At 45.0% G+C, this 22,714-nt stretch overlaps 1 protein-coding gene across 3 annotated transcripts in view; it reads right to left on the minus strand.

Annotated features, from left to right (window-relative positions):
- KAT7 (lysine acetyltransferase 7) overlaps positions 1 to 16,656 on the minus strand; it is a 32,656-nt gene extending 16,000 nt beyond the window's left edge. The window contains exons 1-6 of one of the 3 annotated variants that reach the window (XM_077776791.1): positions 16,498 to 16,656; positions 13,904 to 14,051; positions 11,057 to 11,233; positions 8,662 to 8,901; positions 3,683 to 3,765; positions 541 to 630 (exon numbers count right to left, since the gene is read on the minus strand). In XM_077776791.1, coding sequence (XP_077632917.1) covers positions 541 to 630; positions 3,683 to 3,765; positions 8,662 to 8,901; positions 11,057 to 11,233; positions 13,904 to 14,051; positions 16,498 to 16,512 — 753 coding nt within the window. In that variant the 5' untranslated portion in view covers positions 16,513 to 16,656. Of the gene's footprint in view, positions 1 to 540; positions 631 to 3,682; positions 3,766 to 8,661; positions 8,902 to 11,056; positions 11,234 to 13,903; positions 14,114 to 16,497 lie in introns of all 3 variants that reach the window. The other 2 variants (XM_077776792.1, XM_077776793.1) reach the window with 2 other exon arrangements.
- Positions 16,657 to 22,714: the final 6,058 nt, after the last annotated feature.

The following is a 22,714-nucleotide window of genomic DNA, read 5'->3' on the forward strand; positions in this document are numbered from 1 at the left end:
TATTCATGGAAGAACTAGGAATCTAAGCGCCATCAGTGAGCACGAATGTTCTGAGAGATAGAAAAATTAGGGCAAAGCAGCATCTTGGAATCCAAGGCAAGAGAGAAATAGAAGAAAAATGACCCGGTCAACAAGTGTCAGATGCTAATAAGGAAAAGTCGCCGGTGACCTTGGAAACATGTCAGCGGAGCGAAGGGGCTTGAGAGCAACAAAGGGCTAAGCAGTGGATGCGGCGGGAGGAAACAGAGCAGCAAGTGCGGCTTTCAAATAATCAGGAGGATCTCTCAGGACTATTACTAGTATTTTCATAAAGAGCAGGAGTCCTTCACTTACAAGGCGGAAGTGTTTGTTTCGTGAAATTTTACTCTTTGGGGGAAAAAACCCCAAATAGGCTTCTGAGCTTCTGACGGAACACCGGTGATTCGGTAATGCCGCGGGGAACGAGAGGCACGGCGGCGCCTAAAGGCCCTTACGGGGCAGAGGGGATCCAAGACTCGGCTCTCAGACTGTGAGCGGCCGGAGCTTTAACAAGGCCCGTACCTGGTGCCTGGTTGCATGCCTGTTGTTGTCATCTTGCCTGTGGGACAGCGTCCTTTCTTCTATCTGCTTATCCCGGCTCTGTGCTCTCACCTGCAACCATCAACAACGTCAATAAATCCACCTGCTTCTAAGACTAAGTTTCCTGAAAGCATGAGAATTCAAGGTCGTCCCTTGAATTTACGGCGAACTTTTCCTCTCAAAGGGTCTTCAGGCTCATTAGCACGATCTCTACAAGAATGGGGGAGGCAGGCGCCTGTTTTCTCGGCCGTTCACTGGAGCCCAAGAAGTGAAGCCCTGACAGCTACTGGGTGGCGCGGCTAAGGTTTTAATTCAGTCCAGTGATGCAGGGCCAGGACCCTTCCCACCGAACAGTGGGTAAGAGGCAAGAAACCACGAGGAAGTGCAGACGCAGGGCGAAGGAGCGCGAGGGAAAGGGTGGACGCGCGGGGTCAAGTGTACGGGGGAACTGAACTCTGTGGTCCAGTGGCCCTAAGACCGATCACGTCGGCTCTCTGGCAGTTTCAGTGTCCTCTCCCGGAAGGGAGGGCTCGCTTCCCACGGCTTGTTCAACTTCACACCAGGACTCGGCACGGTCGAAACGCGGTGACAGACACCTTCCCACAGATCTGCTCCTCCCAGACGTTCCCTCTACCGACAAACGTCAACACTTTCTAAACAACTCAGCAGGTCAGAAAGGCCTTGCTGCTCTTCTCAGTCTCACACCTCGTGTCCAATCCATCAGCAACACATATCCTGAACCCGATCAATTCCTCCGATCTCCACTGATACAAAGCGAGTCCGGGCCACCAGCTGTCTGAGCTCCAGAGCAGCCTCCCAACTAGTCTACCCGGGTCAGCTTCTGCCCCTTCCAGTCCATTCTCCACAACGCGAACCAGCTGTGACTTTTAAAAAAAAAGTGGTCACAGAAATTCTATTACCCCGTGCGGAAGCCCTCCACGTGCTTCCCACCGCCATCACCATAAAGGCATCCTCCCTGTGCCCGCGCCCTCCAGGCCCTTCGTGGTCTGGACCCAGCTTCGTTTCCCATCATGCTCCAGCCAGGCTGGCCAGCTCTCGGTCCCTCAGACCCAGCCGTTCATCCCCACCTCACGGCCTCCGTGCTTGCCTGTCCTTCCACTTAACCCGTCTCCTCCTGGATCCAGACACAACTGTCTCTCTGCCATCAGCCGTGTCTCCGGTCAAATGCCAACTCCTCCGGGGGGGGGGTCCCCCTTAACTACCCAAGCAGAAGCAGCGCTGTATCCCCAGCACCCCCAAACAGCCAGTCTCTGTATTTTTAGGGTTTGTGTTCCTCACAGCATTTTATCACCGCTTGAAATTCTCATTCACGTACTCATTTGTATGTGTTTTGCCTCCCCCCGCCCATGACAACGTTGGCTCCTTGAACGCCGTCTTCTCCTGCATTCCCACAACCCTCAGGTATCTGTCACGGTGTCCGGCACAGCACTCTGGGACTGAATAAAAATGGTCCTAACTTGGACTGCAATCGTCCACTGGGAAACAGAGCAATCACGTGTGTGTGAGTACTTTAAAAATTACAGGGCTTCCAATATATGTGAGGAATTAGTCTGATTTTTCCACTTGGGATCCTAAATATAGTAAAACTATTATATCTGTCAGATATATACATATCCATCAGAAATTCCCTGGATCCTCCAAGTTCCAGTAGTAAAGACGGATTAAGCTGAGCCTGCTTTCTCTTGCAAAGAAGAAAACACACCCGAGGAAAAAGTCAGGAAATGCTTTCCTTTTCTTCACAACCTTCTTCCCCAAACTGACGTTTCTTTTTCTTTTTTAAAAATGAATTGCTTAAGGTAAGTCATTCGCATTGCTACTAGCCAGCAATTTAAAAAGCAGTTCCTGAGGAAGGCCCCGATGCAAAGCCACGCACAGTACCACGCATAGTATCGGATCATGATAGTCGAAGACGAGAGCCCTAGAGGACAACTTCCCCCAAAAGAGGTCATGGTTATTTTCAGAGAATGAAAGACCTAAAAGCCCTGTCGGCTTCTGATGCCGATATTGGCAGAGCTGTTCCTGTCTGGATCTGGATCTGGTCTCAGACTAATGGGAACATTAACGAGGAAGACCTACCACCTGCTCTTACACAGAGCAGAGGAAATGACCTTGTTTATACAGAAGATTTGGAATAAAGAAGACTAAAAGTGTCTTCCACCTTGAAATCTATGTAAGCTTTCGAAGTATACTACTCTGCTGAAAGACGAAACACGCAAAGAAACTTCCCAACATGTGGTGTCGTTAAGAAAGAGAACAAATTCCTGAATCAGAGGCAACTGGGGTTCATTGGGGATTCTAATTTTTCTTAGGAGGAAGCTGGCTCAGACAGGAATAAAGCTGTGACCTTGGTGTTGTTAGAAAATAGCAACCGCAAGAACAGTTAACACTTTGGTGTAATGAGGTTGGATAACCTGTCTACCCACACAATCCACTTAATTAAGAACGTCTGCGACTCTTGCTTCCCCATTATTAGTTCAATCCTTGGTGGCAGCAACCTAAACATACAAAATAGGATCTCAGGCTCTCCTGAATCCATCACCCCCAAATCCCAGAGGTCATTTAGGACTATATTTTTCTTTCTTTTTTATGTTAGGACTATATTGTCCTAACATAAGACAAAAATTGGCCAAGAGTAGGTGTGACTGAGAGTAACAAGAAGGAAAAGTATTCTACGGAAAAAAAGAGGAAAATAATCATGAAAAAACTTAAAAAGCAAAATGTCTTCACAGACTCGTGAGAAGAGAGCTTCACGCGTAAGTACCGAGATCACCTATTTATGCCAATGATTTCCTAGTGGAAAAGGTCCCCGACTCGACATCAACGTTCAGTGGAAAATATCAATGCACTAAGGATGACTTTCCAAATATTCCAGATCTCCTATTTCTTTCAAAGCATTCATTCCACACGATAATTCTTTTACTTATCTGTTTAAATCCTTTTTTTTTTTAAACCCAACTGTATTTTTACTGTCTCCTCCGCTAGAATATAAGAAAAAGGACCTTGCCTATTTTGTTCACATGGTATCCCCAGTGTTTAGCAGAGTGCCTGGCAACAGAAAGCACTCGCTGGATTAAGTACATAGTCAAATATTGAACACAATTACCTTGCATTCATCAGCTGACAGGTTATGATAGAGCGGGCATCCTGAGATGGAGAAATGTCGCTCATGTTTTCCTGTGAGGTGTCCTGTGAAAAGAGGGAAAAACTTAATCTGGAGATAGAACACTTAAGCTCACAAAGTGATCATTTTCTATACGACAACCGTGTTATTCTGCGGTATCATCTCTATCCAATATATATCTGATCACAGACATATACACACACACACACACACACACACAAATATATATATGCTGCCAGGGCCATAACTTGCACCCACTAAAAAATTCTTTTTTGCCAGAGGTTGATCTGGCAATCTTTGAACATACTTGTGTATGTTCAATATAAACTCTAGTTCCTTCTGGGTTTTTTTCTTTTTTAGGTTTATTTTGAGACAGAGAGAGCGTACGCGCACAAGCAGGGGAGGGGCAGAGACAGAGGGAGACAGAATCCCAAGCAGGCTCTGTGTTGTTAGCACAGAGCCAGATGTGGGGCTCGAGCCCAGGAACCGTGAGATCATGACCTGAGCCAAAGTCAAGAGTCTGACACTTAACTGACTGAGCCACCCAGGCGCTCCAGTTCCTTCTGTTCTGATAACGTATTTCTCAAATTCCAAAAAATCATAAAGCCACATATTTATAAAAAGGAACAAAATCACAAACAGAAACATTTTCTTGTGGTGAAATTTCACTTTCCTGTGCTAAATTACCAAGTTACATGTGTAACAAGTGCTCCTTCCTTTCTAGTATGCAATGCTACCCAATCTGAATGGAACTTCTTTCAACAATCAAAAGAAACTTACAGAAAATGAAAAAGAAAATGGACTCTTGTATCCTGCAGATGAACGTATGTTGATAATTTTGAATGGGATAACATATATTCTTTTTTTTGGAAGCGAGCTGATTTTATATAAACATTTAGGCTTCTTCTGTAATCAGATTTTTTAATAGGCAGTATTTACAACAGCGAAGATTGAAAAGAAGTGTCCATCAACAGATGAAGGGGTACAGAAGCCGTGGTGTCTGTGTATAATGCGACATCGCCCAGTCATAAAAAAGAATGAGATCTTGCCATTTACACTGTGGATGGTATAGGGGCACCTGCGTGGCTCAGTAGGTTGAGTGTCTGACTTCAGATTGGGTCATGATCTTGCAGCTCATGGGTTCAAGCCCCACAATGGGCTCCTCGCTGGCAGCACAGGGCCTACTTGGGATTTTCTCTCTTCCTCTCTCTCTGCCCCTCCCTCACTTGTGCTTTCTCTCTCAAGATGAATAAACTTACACGTAGCTTGATGAGCACTGGGTAGTGCATGGAATTACTGGATCATTATATCGTACACCTGAAACTAATATACCACTGTGACAAAAATCAGCGCAAGTTAGCACAAGGCGCTCCCTCTTATGAGGGGACAGCTCTTATGAGGGGATAATGTGAGGAAGAACAATACAGAAAGCTCATTTTCTCTAAAGGGGTATCACTTCATTTTTCTAATTTTCAAATGGTTTAGAGAAACACACAGGAAACTGAACATGACTTCCTTTTTATACATCTCTTTACCCAAAAAGTTTGCAAAACATTTGTGTAATAGAGACACTGGGATTTTAAAAATCACATATGATTTATAAAGTAAGCTTTAAAGAAAAACAATAGTTCATGTAGTGGGGGAGAAAGGAATAGGTTATGCAGACTGTGTGATTCTCCAGGACTGTGTGATTAAAAATGTGCTTATAGAGATCTGTTCAATTTATCTTGCACTAACACTAACCTCAGTGATGAAACACCATGTATAAAATGTAAAGCGTCCATGTTATAGAAAGTCTTCTTTCTATAGATTTGTTTTTAAATTTTTTTTTAATGTTTTATTTACTTCTGAGAGAAAAACAGTGTGAGCAGGGGAGAGTCAGAGACAGAGGGAGACACAGAATCAGAAGTAGGCTCCAGGCTCTGAGCTAGCTGTCAGCACAGAGCCCGACGCGGGGCTCGAACCCACGAACCTTAAGATCATGACCTGAGCCGAAGTCGGAAGCTTAACAGATTGAGCCACCCAGGCACCCCATCTATAGATTATTTCTAAGAAATATTTCTATAGTTATTTCTAAGACATTATTCATCTCTAACTTCTGAGTAAATTATTCAAGTCATGTCTTCTAATACATAAACTAAAACCAATCTAATTAAGTCTATACTAAAAGTTTCAAAAACAAGTTAGCTCATCTAGTGATCTAGCAATTCCATTGCTGAAAATTTATCCTACAGGTTTCCTAGGAAGACATCAAACCACATACATAAAAGGTTATCCATTACAGAAATATTCACAGTAGCTAAAAATAAGAAATAATCTAAATGTCAATTTATACTATACAATTTTAAAAACTTACAAGCTTTCAATATAATGGAATTCTCTGTATTCTTTAAATAGAAGGAATCCTAATATAAAATATCCAAGATGCCAAACCAACCACTGTGTTTTCCCTTTTGTGAATAACGAAAAGAAACATATATATAATATATATTATATATACACACGTATATGTACACACACACGCACACAAACTTACTAGAAGCATTCATAAAAAAACTACCAAGAGTAGTTTTATATCTGAGAATATGAGTGAAGGAGAACTTTTACTTATGCATTTCGGGGCTTTTAAGTTTGTACAAGCACATAATACTTTTATATCAAATTTATTAAAAAAAAATTAACATTATTTTCCCAAACATAAAAAGTGGAACAGAATCAAAAATAATTTTGGAGGGACACCTGGGTGGCTCAATTGGTTAAGTGTTTGACTTAGGCTCCGGTTACAATCTCACGGATTTTGAGTTTGAGCCCCACATCAGGCTCTGTGCTGACAGCTCGGAGCCTGGAGCCTGCTTCAGATTCTGTGTCTCCCTGTCTCTCTGCCTCTCCCCTGCTCACGCTCTGTCTCTCTCTCTCTCTCTCTCAAAAATAAATAAAAGTTAAAAAAAGAAAATTCTGGCAATGGATTTTTTTTTTTTTTATTAAGTAATCTCTATGCCCAATGTGGGACTTGAACTCCTGACTCCAAGATCAAGAGTCACATGCTCTACAACCAAGCCAGCCAGGTGCTCCCTTATCAAAAATAACATGGGGAGCTCGGCTCATACTTTTCAAACTTTGCCAGCACACTGACACCGGAAGTCACAGTACACTTGCCTCTGATGCAACAGATTTGTATCTGTCCTCTCGTCTACTCCATTAAGGGGGTTAAGGCCTGAGCGTAAGTAACACGCAGTCAGGCCCGGCTCTGACCTCATCTCCCCGTCCCTGCAGTTGCCCTGCCCTAGGGCATGCTGGCCCCTACATGGACCTCGACCCGCTTCAGCACACTCCCGGCCCATACCTCCGGCGCCAGTCTGTGAGCGGGTGTGCAGGGCTGTACGGCCGCACAACGCCTTACCCTCTCGGCACGCCCTCATCTTTCTCCAAAGAACCATCTCTAGTTGACATATGGTAGATCTGTTTTGCCTTCCCTGTTAAGACTATAAGCTCCATGAGGGTAGGAACTTTGACATGTTCACAGCTACATCCCTACACCCTAAAATGACGTCTGGTACGTAGCAAACATTTAATAAATACGCACCGAATCCCTAATTAAACACAGTACCTAAAAGGAACAATTGGGGGCTGCATGGACGGTGACCGGCAGCGCTGGAGTCCCCTCCCTTACTGTGCGGCAAGCCGATCCTCTTATCTCTTAAAGCGTGTTAGGTAGCTCTTAAATACTGCTGTTTATAGGATGAGGGGTAGTCTTACTTTTCCGTTATTTGCACAAGGAAACAGATTTAGGACTGAAGCAATTATCTTCTTAGAGTGAAGTCTGGTGTGATGGTCAGAGGAATGCTCTGTGCATTCTGAGGAGTTCAAATCACCTGAGAAGCTAGTGCTAAGACCAGGAAAAGATCCAAATAAATGAAATACTAGGGAAAATATACCGTGGGCCCCCAAAGGAGCAGCTTACTCTGTTCTACCTTTTCTGAACCTGATGCCACATTCACAGATTCACAAATCTGAGCAGACCCGATGGAGAAAAGCCTGTGATTTCAGAAGTCGGCACCTTCCAACTCTAGACAAACACTTAAGTCCCACATTTGCACGGAAGCTCACCTGAGGAGCGTTAATAAGGTTTAAACCAGTACAAGAATCTGTGAGTCAGGGGTCAAGGTCATAAAAAAAGAGAATACTCATTTATCTGAGAAGAAATACTTGTCCGGTTGGTATTTAGGAGGCACACGAGACCTAAAACCACTGAAGTCACCAAAGGCCAGCGTCTCCTCTGTGCCCTTTTAGTTTCAAAGCTATGAGAAAAGAGATCTGTTTTTCTCATTTCCTTAACAGCTCTGGCTACACACCACCAGTGCTCTGCATTAGCTTATGCTCAGCAGGCTTGAACTATGCGCCGTACGATGAGTTATTTGAAGATAACTGGTCTAGGGGCACCTGGGTGGCTCAGTCAGTTAAGCGTCCGACTTCGGCTCAGGTCATGATTTCACAGTGCGTGGGTTCGAGCCCCACGTCAGGCTCTGTGCTGACAGCTAGCTCAGAGCCTGGAGCCTATTTCGGATTCTATGTCCCCCTCTGTCTCTGAACCTCCCCTGCTCATGCTGTCTCTCTCTCAGAAACAAATTTTTAAAAATTTAAAAAAATTTTTTTAAATAAAAAATAAAAGATAACTAGTCTTTGGTTTTGTTTTTGCAGGAAAAAGGAGGACATTTTTCACGGGGGAAGTTCTCAATAAGCAAAATGGAGCATCACAGTGAATTTCTTCACAATCGCGTCTATTATTATGGACAACAGGACAAGAGGCAAAAGCATTCAAGTGGGCAACCCAGCGATACTCCGGGGAGTACTGACGAACCTAAGGGGCAAGGAAACAAGGAAACATGGAACATTTCTTCCTGATCCTAATTCCAGAGGGTGAGAGCCTGGAACACAGGCATCGTGACGCTGGGTGCACTCACCTAGGGAGTTACAGCCTGGAGTGGGACACTTCATATTGAAATTGTAGCTTTCATGGAAGCGACGACGCTTGGGGCGGTGAGACAGATCGCTGCCCGAGTCCTTCAGGGACATGTCCTTGGCCATGCTCTCATCATGAGACACGTTAGGGCTGGAGATGTCTATGTCCGACTCAGAAGAAGGTGCGTTTCCAGTTGGGGTTCGCGGTGGAGACTCATCCTGATCAGCTGTATTTTTAGTCTCTAAAGCAAAAGCAGTTGGTAGAGCTCATGAATGAAGTTCATTTATTTGAGGTTTACTATTCAGAAGAGTTTATGGGCTTCCCAGATCCTCTGCCGTTTAACCAGTAATGTCTGACCACTTATCTGCTAGAAACCACTCATCTGCCATATATGAAAACGAAGAGAAACTAACATCATTGCTTTGTGCAACTTTGCACTCTGATTACAATAAAGTCTGGGGTTTCCCTGGTACATTCCACTTATCTGTGTTCCTCATAAACCCCCAACCACAGATAATCAAAACTGGATGAAGGTAAATTTTTCTTTAAAACTACCATCCAGGGGCGCCTGGGTGGCTGTTGGTTGAGCGTCCAAATTTTGACTTCGGCTCATGTCACGATCCCAGGGTCATGGGATCAAGCTCCGCATCAGGTTTCTCACTGGGCATGGAGCCTGCCTGGGATTCTTTCTCTCCCTCTCTGTCCCTCCACTGGTGGAGAGCACATGCATACACGTGCTCTCACTCTCCCCCCCAAAAAAAACAAAAATAAAACAAATAATATAATAAAATGAGACAAACAAAATAACCATCCCACTCCACTCCCAGGAGACATACAAGATGGAAGAGAAATAGACATGAGACTTGATATGCAAGTGTGGATGAACTTGACTCTCGAGATAGCTTGTGAGTAATCTAACAATGTAGATTATAAATCATGGGCTGTAAAGCAAATGCCTAGAAGAGCTGGGCGAGGCCAAGAGGAGACCCGACTGTCCATCTTGAGGGAACAACTACTATTCCGCTCCAAGTCAATACTGCGAGTGAATGGCCCACCTCATTCATGTTCCCGGAGATTTGCATTATTTTTTTTTAAGGAAACTAGTAACTCGGGTTTTTATATGAAATCTCTGTATTTTCAAATGCTGGCAACAAACTTTTTTTTTTAAACTGTTCCATGTAATCTTTTTTTAAATAGTTTATTGTCAAGTTGGTTTCCATATAACACCCGTGCTCATCCCCACAAAGTGCCCTCCTCCATGCCCATCTCCCCCCTCCCCCCCTCAGTTTGTTATTGGCATTCAAGAATCTCTCATGGTTTGCCTCCCTCCCTCTCCTCCACTCTTTTTCCCCTTCTTCTCCCCCATGGTCTTCCGTTAAGTTCCTCCTAACCCTCCTATACGTGCAAACATATGATATCTGTTCTTCTATGCCTGACTTATTTCACTCAGGATAACACCCTCAAGTTCCATCAATGTTGCTACACATGGCCAGATTTCATTCTTTCTCATCGACAACAAACTTTTAAAACTGTAAACACAATGGGGCGCCTTGGGTGGCTCCGTCAGTTAAGTGTCCCACTCTTGTTGATTTCAGCTCAGGTCATGATCTCACAGTTCGTGGGTTTGAGCCCTTCTCTCTCTCTCTCTACCCCCCACACACACTGCTTGTGTTCTCTCTCGAAAAATAAACTTTGAAAAAATAAAAATAAAAGTGCAAGCAAACAAGCAGAGCGTGCTCGCTCCCCAGTCTATAACCTGTGCTCCAAGGCCTCTGGTTCGGGCTAGTGAGTCACAACCTCAACAGCTCACCATCCCCCATTACCGAAGGTCACCTTTCCCCAGAATGTCAGAGATAAGTGGACAGATAAGCATGAATGGAAGAAAATCTGGTTTAGTCCTTCATCTGTGGTAAGAGGGCCACAGTCCCTTCAGCCTGTTACAGGCCCCATCGAACGTACTCCAGACACTGTAAACTTAAGAGCACTCTGGAGCAAGACTGTCCTCAGCCGGACGTTCAAGAGAGGAATCAGGTTGGGGCCCCTGGGTGGCTCAGTGGGTTATGCGTCCGACTCCAGCTCAGGTCATGATCTCGCGGATTGTGGGTTTGAGCCCCACATCAGGCTCTGTGCTGACAGCTCAGAGCCTGGAGCCTGCTTCTGATTCTGTGTCTCCCTCTCTCTCTGACCCTCCCTTGCTCACATTGTCTGTCTCTGTCTCTCAAAAAAATAAAACATTAAAAAAAAAGAGAGAGAGAGAGAGGAATCAGGCAAACAGCATTCACCTAACAGCGTGTTGTCGGTACCAGGCATCTGTCTGCAGTGGCCCCAAGCCTTCTGTAAGAGGAAACTGACCAGCTCTTCTCTGTAATTGACCCAATCACACTATACTCACTCACCTCGATCTGAAAAGTCAACCACTTGCTCAGTTTCTGAGCCAGATGAACGAGTCTGCCGAAGAGGGTACTTTTTTGGAGTCACTGGGGTAGGCTGCTGCTGACTACGGGTCACTCTTCTAGTAGAATAAGCAGGCTCCTCGGTGCCAAAAGATTGCAAATTTCGAACAGGGCTGGAATCTGATCCCCAATTTTAAGACGTAATAAAATGATTAAAGAGAAAAGAAAAGAAATGTGCTTTATTTCTCATCCAGATGACTTACTATCATCTATGTCCTCCTCTTCACATTTCACAAAATCTAACAGATCATTAAAAGGCCTATTTTATTAAATAAAATGTAAGCTAAAGAGACTAGATCAGGTATAGAAATGCAATATAGTGTGGAATTATTAGTTTTAGGGTCCGGAATCAAGACAGCCTCCCATTTGATTCCCCTGAGCCATACCCACTAGCTATAGCATCTTGCACAAGTTCATCTCTCCAAGCCTGTTTCCCTGATCTATAAAAGAAAAAAAAGTAAAAATACTATCTGCCCATTCCTCACATGTTTGTTGTGAGAAGCGAGTGAGATAATTCATAAAAAATGTTTAACATGATCCCTGGTGCCTAGATCTATAGCTTTCTAAATATTAGCTGCAACGTCTCTTTGTTCCCTCATTCCAACCCACCATAAAGCAGGTACTCTACTGCTGAACGTAGAATATATGTTTCCTTTCTTCAGGATCTTGTGTTCCTCCTGATTACCCTGTCTGACGCTCTGAAGCAAAGTCATAATGGATTCATGAAGAGTGTGGCAAGAACAGAGCTTCTGAAATTCTTCTGGATAACAAAGCCTATTCTGAAGCACCCAGCAGGCCTTTTGACATCTCTAATTTGATGACACTTTTTAAAAAAGAATTAGAGGGGCGCCTGGGTGTCTCAGTCGGTTAAGCGTCCGACTTCGGCTCAGGTCAGATCTCATGGTTCGTGGGTTCGAGCCCCGTGTTAGGCTCTGTGCTGACAGCCAGCTCAGAGCCTGGAGCCTATTTCAGAGTCTGTGTCTCCCTCTCTCTCTGTCCCTCCCCCACTCATGTCTGTCTCTCTCTTTCTCAAAAATAAACTATAAAAAAAAAGGGGTGCCTGGGTGGCTCAGTCGGTTGGCATCCGACTTCGGCTCAGGTCATGATCCCATGGTTCGTGGGTTCGAGCCCCGTGTTAGGCTCTGTGCTGACAGCCAGCTCAGAGCCTGGAGCCTATTTCAGAGTCTGTGTCTCCCTCTCTCTCTGACCCTCCCCTGCTCACGCTGTCTCTCTCTCTCTCTCTCTCCTAGAAATGGAAAAAAAAAAAAAAAGAGACTTCTTAAAAAAAAACTATAAAAAAAAGAATTAGAAAGAGATTCAAAGATGATATGTAAATCTTATTCTGCACAGAAGAAAATTGAAATTCTCGAACTTTTGGGTAAAACAAGCACACAGGTAGGTTTCTGGCCCACACACGACCAGGGGGCTCAATTCATAATGGGGTCTACATCTTGCGTTAGAGACAGCGAGCTTACATCGAGAACACTGTGCATGATGCCCCTAGGGGCTGTGCAACTCCACACTTAGGAAGTAGAACAACTGGCAAGTGACCCAGGGCCCAGTTACTTCCTGGCTGGGAAATATGAGTATGTTCAACTTTCAGGTGTCCCGGCAGAGCCAATTATGCTTCAATAGAATTTTACGCCCTTCCTTTGCATATACTGTGGAGACCTGCCCCAAACTGCCTGCCCATCTCTAAGCTTCCATAATACGCCATACAAACATCTCGGAGCCCTTACCACAAGGCATTACTACGATCAGCTGACACCTCTAACTATATTTTGCGCTGAACGGTGAGCTCCTAAGGGCAGAAACTATGATTTTTCTATCATGGTATTCGAGTACATAGCACAGTACTACATAGCATACAATACATAGTGCTACTATAGTATTACAGGAGTCATTTATCAATGTCCCCATTATGCTAAAAAAAATAAAAACTTACAAATCGACAATCAAAAGACAACAGCTATACTCTGGCTGAAACGTTAAATACTCTGGCTGAATCTTTATTCAAAAATAAAGTTAGGAACAGTTGTTGAGAATGTTCCCATTTTCTTGCTTGAAAAACTGATGGTTTCCTTTCATTCTGCAATGTGTTCGTAAAGAACTGGATCAGCACTATTGATGTGCCTGAAGCACATTACAAAAGCTTCCTCTTTTATCTATAATCACCTACTGATCATTAGCTTTGTGTATTAACTTCAACTTCCTTTCCTCCCCAAGAAAGCCCAGAGCAGAAGCAGGAGGGATCCGGGGTACCTTCCAAATCAAAGCCCAGATGAACCTTCAAGCTACGTTCCAAAACAGAGATCCTCGATTCTTTACAACCAAGGCAAAATCCCAGGTATTTACAACTGAGAGTTGGATACAACTACTTGTATCTACTAATCATGTCTGACTACGTTATGGAATTAAATAGAAGTTCTGGAACCTCCTCCAGAAAACTCAAGAGGCTATGTTAAATGCCTCAGTCTAAACCATTCTAACAGAAAGTAACAATACGGTCTTCCCATTTTACTCATGGAAAAACTGTATTACCCTCAACAAAAGTTTAAAGGCTGAAGACATATGCGTGCCACACAGATATAGTCCTTTGGGGTCCACAAACTGGACAACCCCCAAGAGAACCATTTTTAAGAACCTGATACTTCTGCAGGCACTGACTCCACATTTTACTGGATTCTGTCGTCTACACCAAGCCGAAGGACCAGTTTCCACATGAACACAAGAATATGATGCCCAGTGAGGTGCCTATGAGGTGCGGTCGGGAGAAATGAATCCTTGTACCTTGGGAACTCTGGCTCAGCCGGGCTGAGGAGCGGGTGACACGGGCAGACCGCCGGGACGTGCCGTCACTCTCGGAACTGTCTGTGTGCTCGAGATCTGTAGAAAAATCGGAATCTTCCGTTCCATCTGAACTACTGCCTGCATTCCTCTGTAACACCATAGATCCAGATGTTAGCACAGAAGCATTTATTCGGTGGGTTTGTGTTAACACTGGAAATAAAACGAATTATGATACTGAAAACACTAAGAAATGATTCCACCTCCAAATTCCCCTTAAGGCATTTAAATGGAACGGGCTGCAAGTAATGTTCCTTTGTTAAACGAATGAAAAAGAGAAGGAGTGCTTATTTTATTGTCGCTAAATCTGAAACAAGGACATTTAGTCAGGACCACAAAGTGGAAATAAAAGTCCCCAATTCAAAATGGTCTGGCTGACATAACTAACTATGCACTTGAAGTCCCTGGGATTGAGAAAAATGTCCGTGCTAGACTCCTTTTAACTTTAAAGTCGCTTTTGTTCGAACTCTCCATGAATTCAGCCATCACCTTTTTTAAAACCATATACCAATTCAAAATATCAGGGGCCACAACTCCGATCCCAAAAGAACTTAAAGGAAAAGACTAAAATTCCATTCTTATGGTATCTCCCCAGGAAGTTTCTCCACGTGACTGCCGAAAGGCCTTTAAAAAAAAAAAAGCGACCTGCATGTGAAGACTTGTAGATATTTAAGAACAGAGATTTTATCAACTTTTCAATAATCATTCGTCAATTTTTAGCCTCCTGAAGCATGATAAGCCATAAAGATAACTTTCATCGGTGGAGCATGAACACTACACCCCTTTCAAAGCCAGAAAGGGAAAAGTGTTTGCTTAGAAAACAATACCAAGCTTCAAACTACAAGTCCTCTATTTTTTAATCCAAAACTCTTAGGGCTGGTTGTGCTTGAAATTCCTAACGTTTTGGCTTTTTGGAAAGGGAATACTTGGCGTATATCCCTCAAGTAACACCCCAGAGTCAAACACACTAATATTTCTACAGCAGAATAGATAAACAATCACACCAAATCAGACACACAAAAATTGTAAGTAGCCTCAGGATAGTTTAGGACAGGTTTTGCCACCAAATAAGTTACTAAGAACCCTTATATTTTCAAAAGCTCTTGTATTTGGAACCGCAGAAAAGGGACTGTGGAGCTATTCTAAGGCATCTATACTATTCCTGCACTCGGTTAACTTTCACGTAAACACCACCTATTGATGTAGGCCATTTTAGGAGAAAATAAAAGGTTTGCTGGTATTTTATTTGAAAACCTCTGTGAAAATAAAAATTTCTGCAGAGATGAGCAAGAACCCCACGCAGTTTTCCAAATATTTCAAGGGTAAACTGCCCAGAAATGAGCAAGAGACTTCAGAGTCATAAGTTCGGGGCGGGGGTCTTAAAGGTCATCTAGTCCAGTTGCCCAGATATTTGAATCCCCGACCAACCCTTCCTGATTTGACCCTGGAATTCAGCTCTTCTGTCTGGCTTTGACCAATCTCCTTCCCATCTTACTCCAGAGCAGACTTAATTGCTCCCGTAATTCCCTCCCATTACACTCTGTATATACTGCTAAGTAGAGAATTTACTAGCTCCTTGTGCAGTTACTTATATGTCTGTTTCCCCATCAGACTGTGATCTCCTTAAGCCAGGGATCATATCTGACTAATTTGTGAAGCCCCAGCAAGTAGCACAGTAGCAAGGAGTCAATAAACATTTGTTGAATTAGATTTGTTCTGTCGTCCAGGCTCTGCTATTGCCTAATGGGAGTGGCTTGGGGCACTCCATTAGGCCTCTTGTTTGTTCAGCTGCAAAGAAAAGGGACGGGGGTGTCCCTAGGTAACCTCATAAATCCCATCTAATTTTGGAAAGTTTTTGACTTTACGATCTGCGTTTTCTGGACGCTGTCCAAATGAGCAACGAAGGAAAAAATTACGTCTTGGGCGCAAAAGAGCCTGAGTGGGCTCCCTAGGGAGTGGGCGCTGGTCCTCTACCACCCAGGCTTCGGCTTTGTTGTGCCCCCCCGCCTGGAGAGGAAGGATGCTCCAAAACCCCGCCCAGGCACCTATCAGCATCACCGGCCGGAAGGGCGGGGATTCGTGTCCCCCAATCGCGCTACGGCTACACCGCGCCCCCACGGGACAGACTGCCAAGCCTAGCCAATCGAGAGAGGAGGGATCGTTCTCTGCAGCCAGTCGCAGAGCCTTAGGGCCAGGCCCCGACACCGCCCCCGCACGCGGGGAGGTGACCGTTGGACCCCCAAATGGGCGGTGCCACCAGCCAATCAATACGCTTCTAGGCGTTTCAGCGGCCAATTACCGAGGAGAACGCCTCCGAGCCAGGCAAGCAGAGGGCGGGAATAGTTGCAAGCATAGGCCGAGGCCAGGATCGGGCCCACATTTTTCCGTCGGGTACGGACAGACGAGAGGGCTGCTGAGCTAGATTGGGGGAAGCGGGAAGTTGGAACCCAACCACTGTGAGGCGTGGCCAACTGCGTCACGTTGCTCAGTCGACTGTCCTTAGCCACCCGCCATCCCTTCTGTCCCGTTCCTCTCACCTTCCTTCGCGGCATTGCCGGCGGCTGCGGCCCGACAGTTCCGATTCGGGCGGCGGCGGCAGCAGCAGCAGGAACGGTGGCTCCGGCGGGCTCCGTGGCGGCCTCTGTAGCAGTCCCAATCCTGCGGACGATCCCAAGTGCCTCCTGCTTCACAGCGTCTAGACCCTTCTGCGCAGGCGCCGCGGGCTGAGGCGCTTTTTCCTTCACTTCCGGCTGGGGCTCGCGTCACCTGACGTTCCGGGCCGGAGAGGGTTCTGGGAGGCTCGCTCCTTCTGCTGAGGCTCGTGGGCGCCATTTTGGAATTGGGCAGAAAGTAGCGCGGTACTAGAACCCCGGACCAGCCATGTTTAGTCAGGGGATTGACACCTTCTGTGGACTTGGGTAGCCATCCTTGTTTGGGGCTGAAGCCTGACCGTTGAAGTTAACTGTTCTCATCTTTACCTTGGGCAAAATTTCCCTTCCCGTTCGTTTTAATTTCTGAAGTAGAGGAAGGAAACCCCCCAGAATCCATCAGGTGGCTGAGGTTTAACCCCTTCGTTGCCTAATTGGCCAAAGGACGTTTCTGTTTATCCTATAAACTCGAGGTTGGGAGGGCATATTTTGCACAAGTAATTGCATCTTAAAAAGCCATCCTGTGTCTCAAGGTGATGGGAATGGAACTTGTAAAAGGAACTGAAGGGTAGCGTCCATCATCAGGAAGTTTGTTGTCTGGTAGAGGAGACATTGTCCTTGCCCTTAGCGAACAGCGAGTAAGTTAGTCGTTCAGGTCGCGGAAAGAGGCAAAACCATTCTCCAGAAGCTGTATCTCCAGAGATTTCCCCGACTCGCTCTGTAGTGAGCGCCCACCACCTTCCCCCATTCTGGGTGGCCCGCAGGGGTGCGGTAACCAGAGTTGGGGGAGCAGTGAACCCCATTTAAGTGACCTCTGGAAATCTAGATGCTTGAGCCAGGAATTGGGGGGAGGGAAGACAAGGAAGGAGTATTTTTAGCGAAGCTGGAGCTTAAAAAAAGAAAAAAAAAAGGCATAGATATTTAAATAATAATAGCAATACGGCCCGTCTTGAGAGAAAGGAAGAGTTGGTGGAGGATATAAGGCTAGAAGAAGAGCCATTTTAAAGGCTGGCAAATGGAGAGTAAGCGTTGAGGATTTAACTTCGCTGGAGGAAATGATTTTTTGCGAGGACCAGAGCTTGGTGAAGAGAGACCGGATGGAATCAAGGCATGCTCAGTCCTTAAGTTAGACTACTAGACCCCCCCACCCCTCTTTTACCTGAGGCCAACCGAGTTTTCCCCCTAGAACAGAGCTAAAGCAGGGGAAGGTAAACATCTGATGAATACACCAAACAGAGGACCCCGAAGAAGAGTTAAAAAGTTCCAGACCCTTAGCCAGCACTCTCCTGGGGGCGGGGGAATTCTGGGCCGGTGCTAAATACAGGCAGCCTTCAGTATTTAGTATTTAGCTTTTAGTGTTTAGTATAAATACTTCTAAATAACCTACTTAAGGCTGAACTGCCAATAAGAACTTGTTGGAAAAAGGCTCACGTTTCTTCCTTCTGTAACTCTTCAGCATTTAATTTCACACTGTTACTGTTATTTTGCACTTTCTGGTTTGTTCCTGCGGTCACTCTTAGATGCTTTCGTTCCCAGACTAATAGTAAAGGCATATCTGAGTTTTGTGTCTCATCCTTAAAAGTGCCCGCTGCCCTCTCTGCGCAGTAAATGCTTGCTAGTCAATCAAAACATGTTTACCCTTTCATGGTCTCTGAATGGATAGCACTCAAAGATGGTGCAATGTCCCTCCCTGGGAATTAGTATGTTAGAAGATCACATTGTGACTTAACCCCTCATCATACAAACACCAGCATTACCGACGTTCAACATTAATCTCTGACACTGGATTCTCGAACACTGCAGCTGAATTACAGTTTCATTTAGACATGATTCTTATCCTGGGAAAATGGCCACTCTGGAAGAAAGATGAAAAAAACTTAACATCAATAAGATAGAAAGATGGTCATAAGGAAAATGTATGCTTAAGATGAAACTGGGAATGGCTAGGTATATTTAGAATGGGGAAGAGAGAACCCGAAAAGCTTTTTTCCCCCCTTCCTTTCTTTCTCTGGATCAAATATAATCTTTACTTTGAGGGTCATTTTCATCATGGCACAATTAGCTTTTGAAGCAGGAACTGATGTCGGTTTCAAAGCCTCTCGTATAAGTTGCCCCCTCCCTCCCTCCTCCGCCAGACTTAACATAGGTAGTTCCGCAGTTTTTCCTGCCTTTACACTTTCACACAGGCTTTTCCTCCTCCCTGGATGCATCTCCCAACTTTCTTTAAAACTTATTTCTTCAGGGGCGCCCAGGTGGCTCAGTCAGTGTCTGCCTTCGGCTCAAGTCATGATCTCACAGTTGATGTGTTCAAGCCCCGCATCAGGCTCTGTGCTGACAGCTCAGAAACTGGAGCCTGCCTGGGATTCTGTGTCTTCCCCTCTCTCTGGCCCTTCCCTGCTGACACTCTGTCTCTCTCTCTCAAAAATAAATAGGCATTAAAAAAATAAAATGTACTTTCTTCAGAAAGTCTTTCCTGATTTATTCATTCTAAGGTAGTAAGGCATAGTGATATGTTATTTTGCATTTACTATTATATTTATACTTCTCCTTATACAATTTGGTAGACGTTCTGTTCCCCTTTCTCCTTTCCAAACATAATAGGAATGTAACTCTTATTTACTTTATTCATCAGCTCTACCAGTGCTCAGTACAGGGCTTTAATGTCGAATCGGGCATTGAATCTCAGCTCTGCCACTTTCTCTCTGCGTTGCTCTTAGACAAGTGTTTGACTTTGTGTCTCAGTTTTCTTATCTTTGAAATGGGCATACTAAAAGCTGCCTCCACAAATTTGTAAAGATCAAAAGAGTTGATTGTAGTAAAGTGCTTAGCACAGTTCCTGACAGAGTCAGTGCTCAATAAATGGCTGTTGTTACTGATATTTATAATTCCAGCCACCCTAGTCATGGCTAACATCCCAATGTTTGTGAATATGTACATGGTCTAATGATTGTTCGCTTTTGTCTGTTCAACCTCACTTCAGCTCAAAAAACACAGAGTGGGGGCACCTGGGTGGCTCAGTTGCTTAAACATCTGACTCTTGATTTTGGCTCAGGCTATGGTCTCACGGTTTGTGAGTTTGAGCCCTGAGTGGACTCTGCACTGACAGTGCGGAACTTCCTTGGGATTCTCTCTCTCTGCTTGCCCCTCCTCCTCCCGCAAATAAACTAAAAAAAAAAAAGAATACTGCTATAATAACCTTACCCAGGGTTGAAGCAGAACAGAGCGGGGTCAGAGGTGGGGGTAATCTTTCATATATGTTCTTATGCATTTTCTTTCTTGTATCTGTATCTTGTCTCCTCAGTCACATTTGTAAACTCTTTAAGAGATCCCTCAACTTCCTTGGGGAGCCTGGGTGGCTCACTCGGGTGAGCATCTGACTTCAGCTCAGGTCATGATCTCGCATTTGTGGGTTCGAGCCCCACATCGGGCTCTGTGCTGACAGCTCGGAGCCTGGAGCCTGCTTCGGATCCTGTGTGTGTGTCTCTCTTTCTCTCTGCCCCTCCCCTGCTCGTGCTCTGTCTCTGTCTCTCAAAAAAGAAAATAAAATGTTAAAAAAAATTTTTTTAAAAAGATCCCTCAACTTCCTTTAGAATGCTCCCCTTGCCAGTAAAATGATAGGTACCATATTTCAGATGCAAAATGTAGTTGTTGATCCTCTGCTTCCAAGATCTGGGAGTTCCTGGAGGTTGGGAGCCTTGCCTGGGTGGCTATACCGTCTCCAGCTTCTCCCTTGCTGTCTGACATCTTAAAGGGCCCCATAAATGCAGGGGCGACTGCCAAGTGTTGGCTCAGTTAGGAAAGACTTGCACAGAACCAGCCACCCTCTCTCCTCTAAGCGTGCTTTTTGACCAGTGATGTGTCCAGGAGGGGTTGGAGGGAGTCGTTTTCTCTGTGTGCAGGGAGCTGGCCTGTAAGGTGGAGAAGCATGCTTTGACCATTTTAGCGGCTAGGGTAGCCAGGACAATCTCGTAACTTCTAAGTAGAGGTACTTACTGGCTTAGTCTCTATCCCTTTGGGAGAACCCTAGAGGCTGCTTGATGTGACCATAACTCATCTGAAAATATTTTCATGTGCAGCTGCCTTAAAAATGGAGTCAGCGCAGTCACGAAGGGTCACTCCTTTCTTGCTCTTCCCGGAGGTGGTCCGGGAACTTCTCTGACCTTGGTGGCCCCTTGCGAATTTGGTTCTTGTATTCCCCTTGTCTACCGCCCCTCCCCAACCCCGCTCCAGGGGAAGGGATTGGGCAGACCCCCGCAGGCTCAGGCAGAGCTCCCGCCTCTGCAGCTGGGGTTATAAATAACCACCCAAACTAAACAGTCAAATAACCACATTTTGAAAATTGCTTTAAAAAAAAAATCACCCTCATCTTGATTCAATAGCACGTCTCCCACTCCTGCCCTTCCTCTCCCCCCTTCCTCCACTTATCTACCTCCCTTCCCTAATCCAGTCTCCCTAGGGAAGTCAGTCTGCGCACACAGCCTGCTTGTGATGAAGACATCCTTTTCCATATTTGACAGGGCCAAGGCCCTCTAAGGCTGTAGTTAACAGTGACACGGTGTTGTTATGGTAGCGAAGGCCTCAGGGCAACAAATGTTCCCGGGTGGTAATTGGGTTTGCTTTAACAGACTGTCTCTCCCTGGGTTCTCCGTGCCCAAATTCACTTATCTAGAAGACCAGGGAATTGTCATTATGGATGGGACTTCTTTTTTTTTTTTTTAAGTAAGCTCCGCCCACCTTGGGGGCTTGAACTCAAAACCCGGGAATCAGGAGTCACATGCTCTACTTACTGACTGAGCCAGCCAGGCGCCCTGCCTTCATTTTTTCGTTTGAGCAAAACCGAGTTCCTCTTTATTCCCCAGGACGGAACATTACCCGCTGATCCTAGGTTGAGACTCTTTGGACCGCAGGCATTTTCATTTATTCATTCGACCAATATTTATGGAGCATTCGATAAGGGCTGGGATTGGGCTGGGAGCTGAGTGCACACTGTGGATAAACAGATGTGGTCCTTCCCCTCCCCGAGCAGACAATGTAGGACAAATGTGTATAGAGGGGGCTGGGAAGTCTGACTTTCACCTGCCCCAAACCCCACCCCACCTTTTCAAACATTAACCCAGGAGAATAACACTAAATAAGTTTTGAGAAAATAAAACATCTTAATATCCCTGCTGCCACAAAGCTACTTTTATTTTTTATTTTTGTTCTTTTGCCAGAGTGCCGTCCAGTTTTATACCACAGGCATACACTTTATTATTGTGCACATTCTTTTTTATAGATGCACTCCGTGGTTACATGAAATTGCACATTTTTTAGAGATTCTCAACATTCGCCGTGTTTCTCTATGTTCTGCACAATTGCAATTATAATTGCTATGTGACGTTGCTTTGGTACTGTGACATAAAGGAGGGGCCTGGGTGGCTCAGTCGGGTGAGTGTCCAGCTCGTGATTTCGGCTCAGGTCATGATCCAGCCCCATGTTGGGCTCTGAGCTGAGTGTGGAGCCTGCTTGGGATTCTCTCTCTCCCTCTGCCCCTCCCCACCATATGTATACTTCCTCTCTCTCATTCTGTCTACCTCAAATTAAAAAAAGAAAAGAGATCATTCTTCTAGGAGGGATCTTATGTTAGATAACGGGTAGCAAGTGTCTGCATGCTTCCAGAGGTCTGTGCTGTTTCTATGCCTACCCTTTATATATTGCTTTATTTCTTTCCCCCAAACACTTGCCCAAATTTAAAGTGCCATCATCCTTGTGTGAGGGTGCCAATTTTAAGACATTGTTCCCAGAAGTGACTACACGTTACCACTTAATAAGGTCTTGCCATGTTTTAAAAAGATCTCGTTACTTTAGTCAAAATGAAAACTGTACCTCCAATGTGCTTTTTATTTAAAATTTTTTTTGTTTTTTATTTATTTTTGAGACAGAGAGAGACAGAGCACAAGTGGGGGAGGGGCAGAGAGAGAGGGAGACACAGAATCTGAAACAGGCTCCAGGCTCTGAGCTGTCAGCACAGAGCCCGATACAGGGCTTGAACTCGTGAACTGTGAGATCATGACCTGAGCTGAAGTCAGAGGCTTAACTGACTGAGCCACCTGGGTGCCCTATTCAT

The sequence above is a fragment of the Crocuta crocuta genome, unplaced genomic scaffold (genome assembly GCF_008692635.1).
Source record: "Crocuta crocuta isolate KB4526 unplaced genomic scaffold, BGI_CrCroc_1.0 scaffold352, whole genome shotgun sequence".
NCBI classification, from domain to species: domain Eukaryota; kingdom Metazoa; phylum Chordata; class Mammalia; order Carnivora; family Hyaenidae; genus Crocuta; species Crocuta crocuta.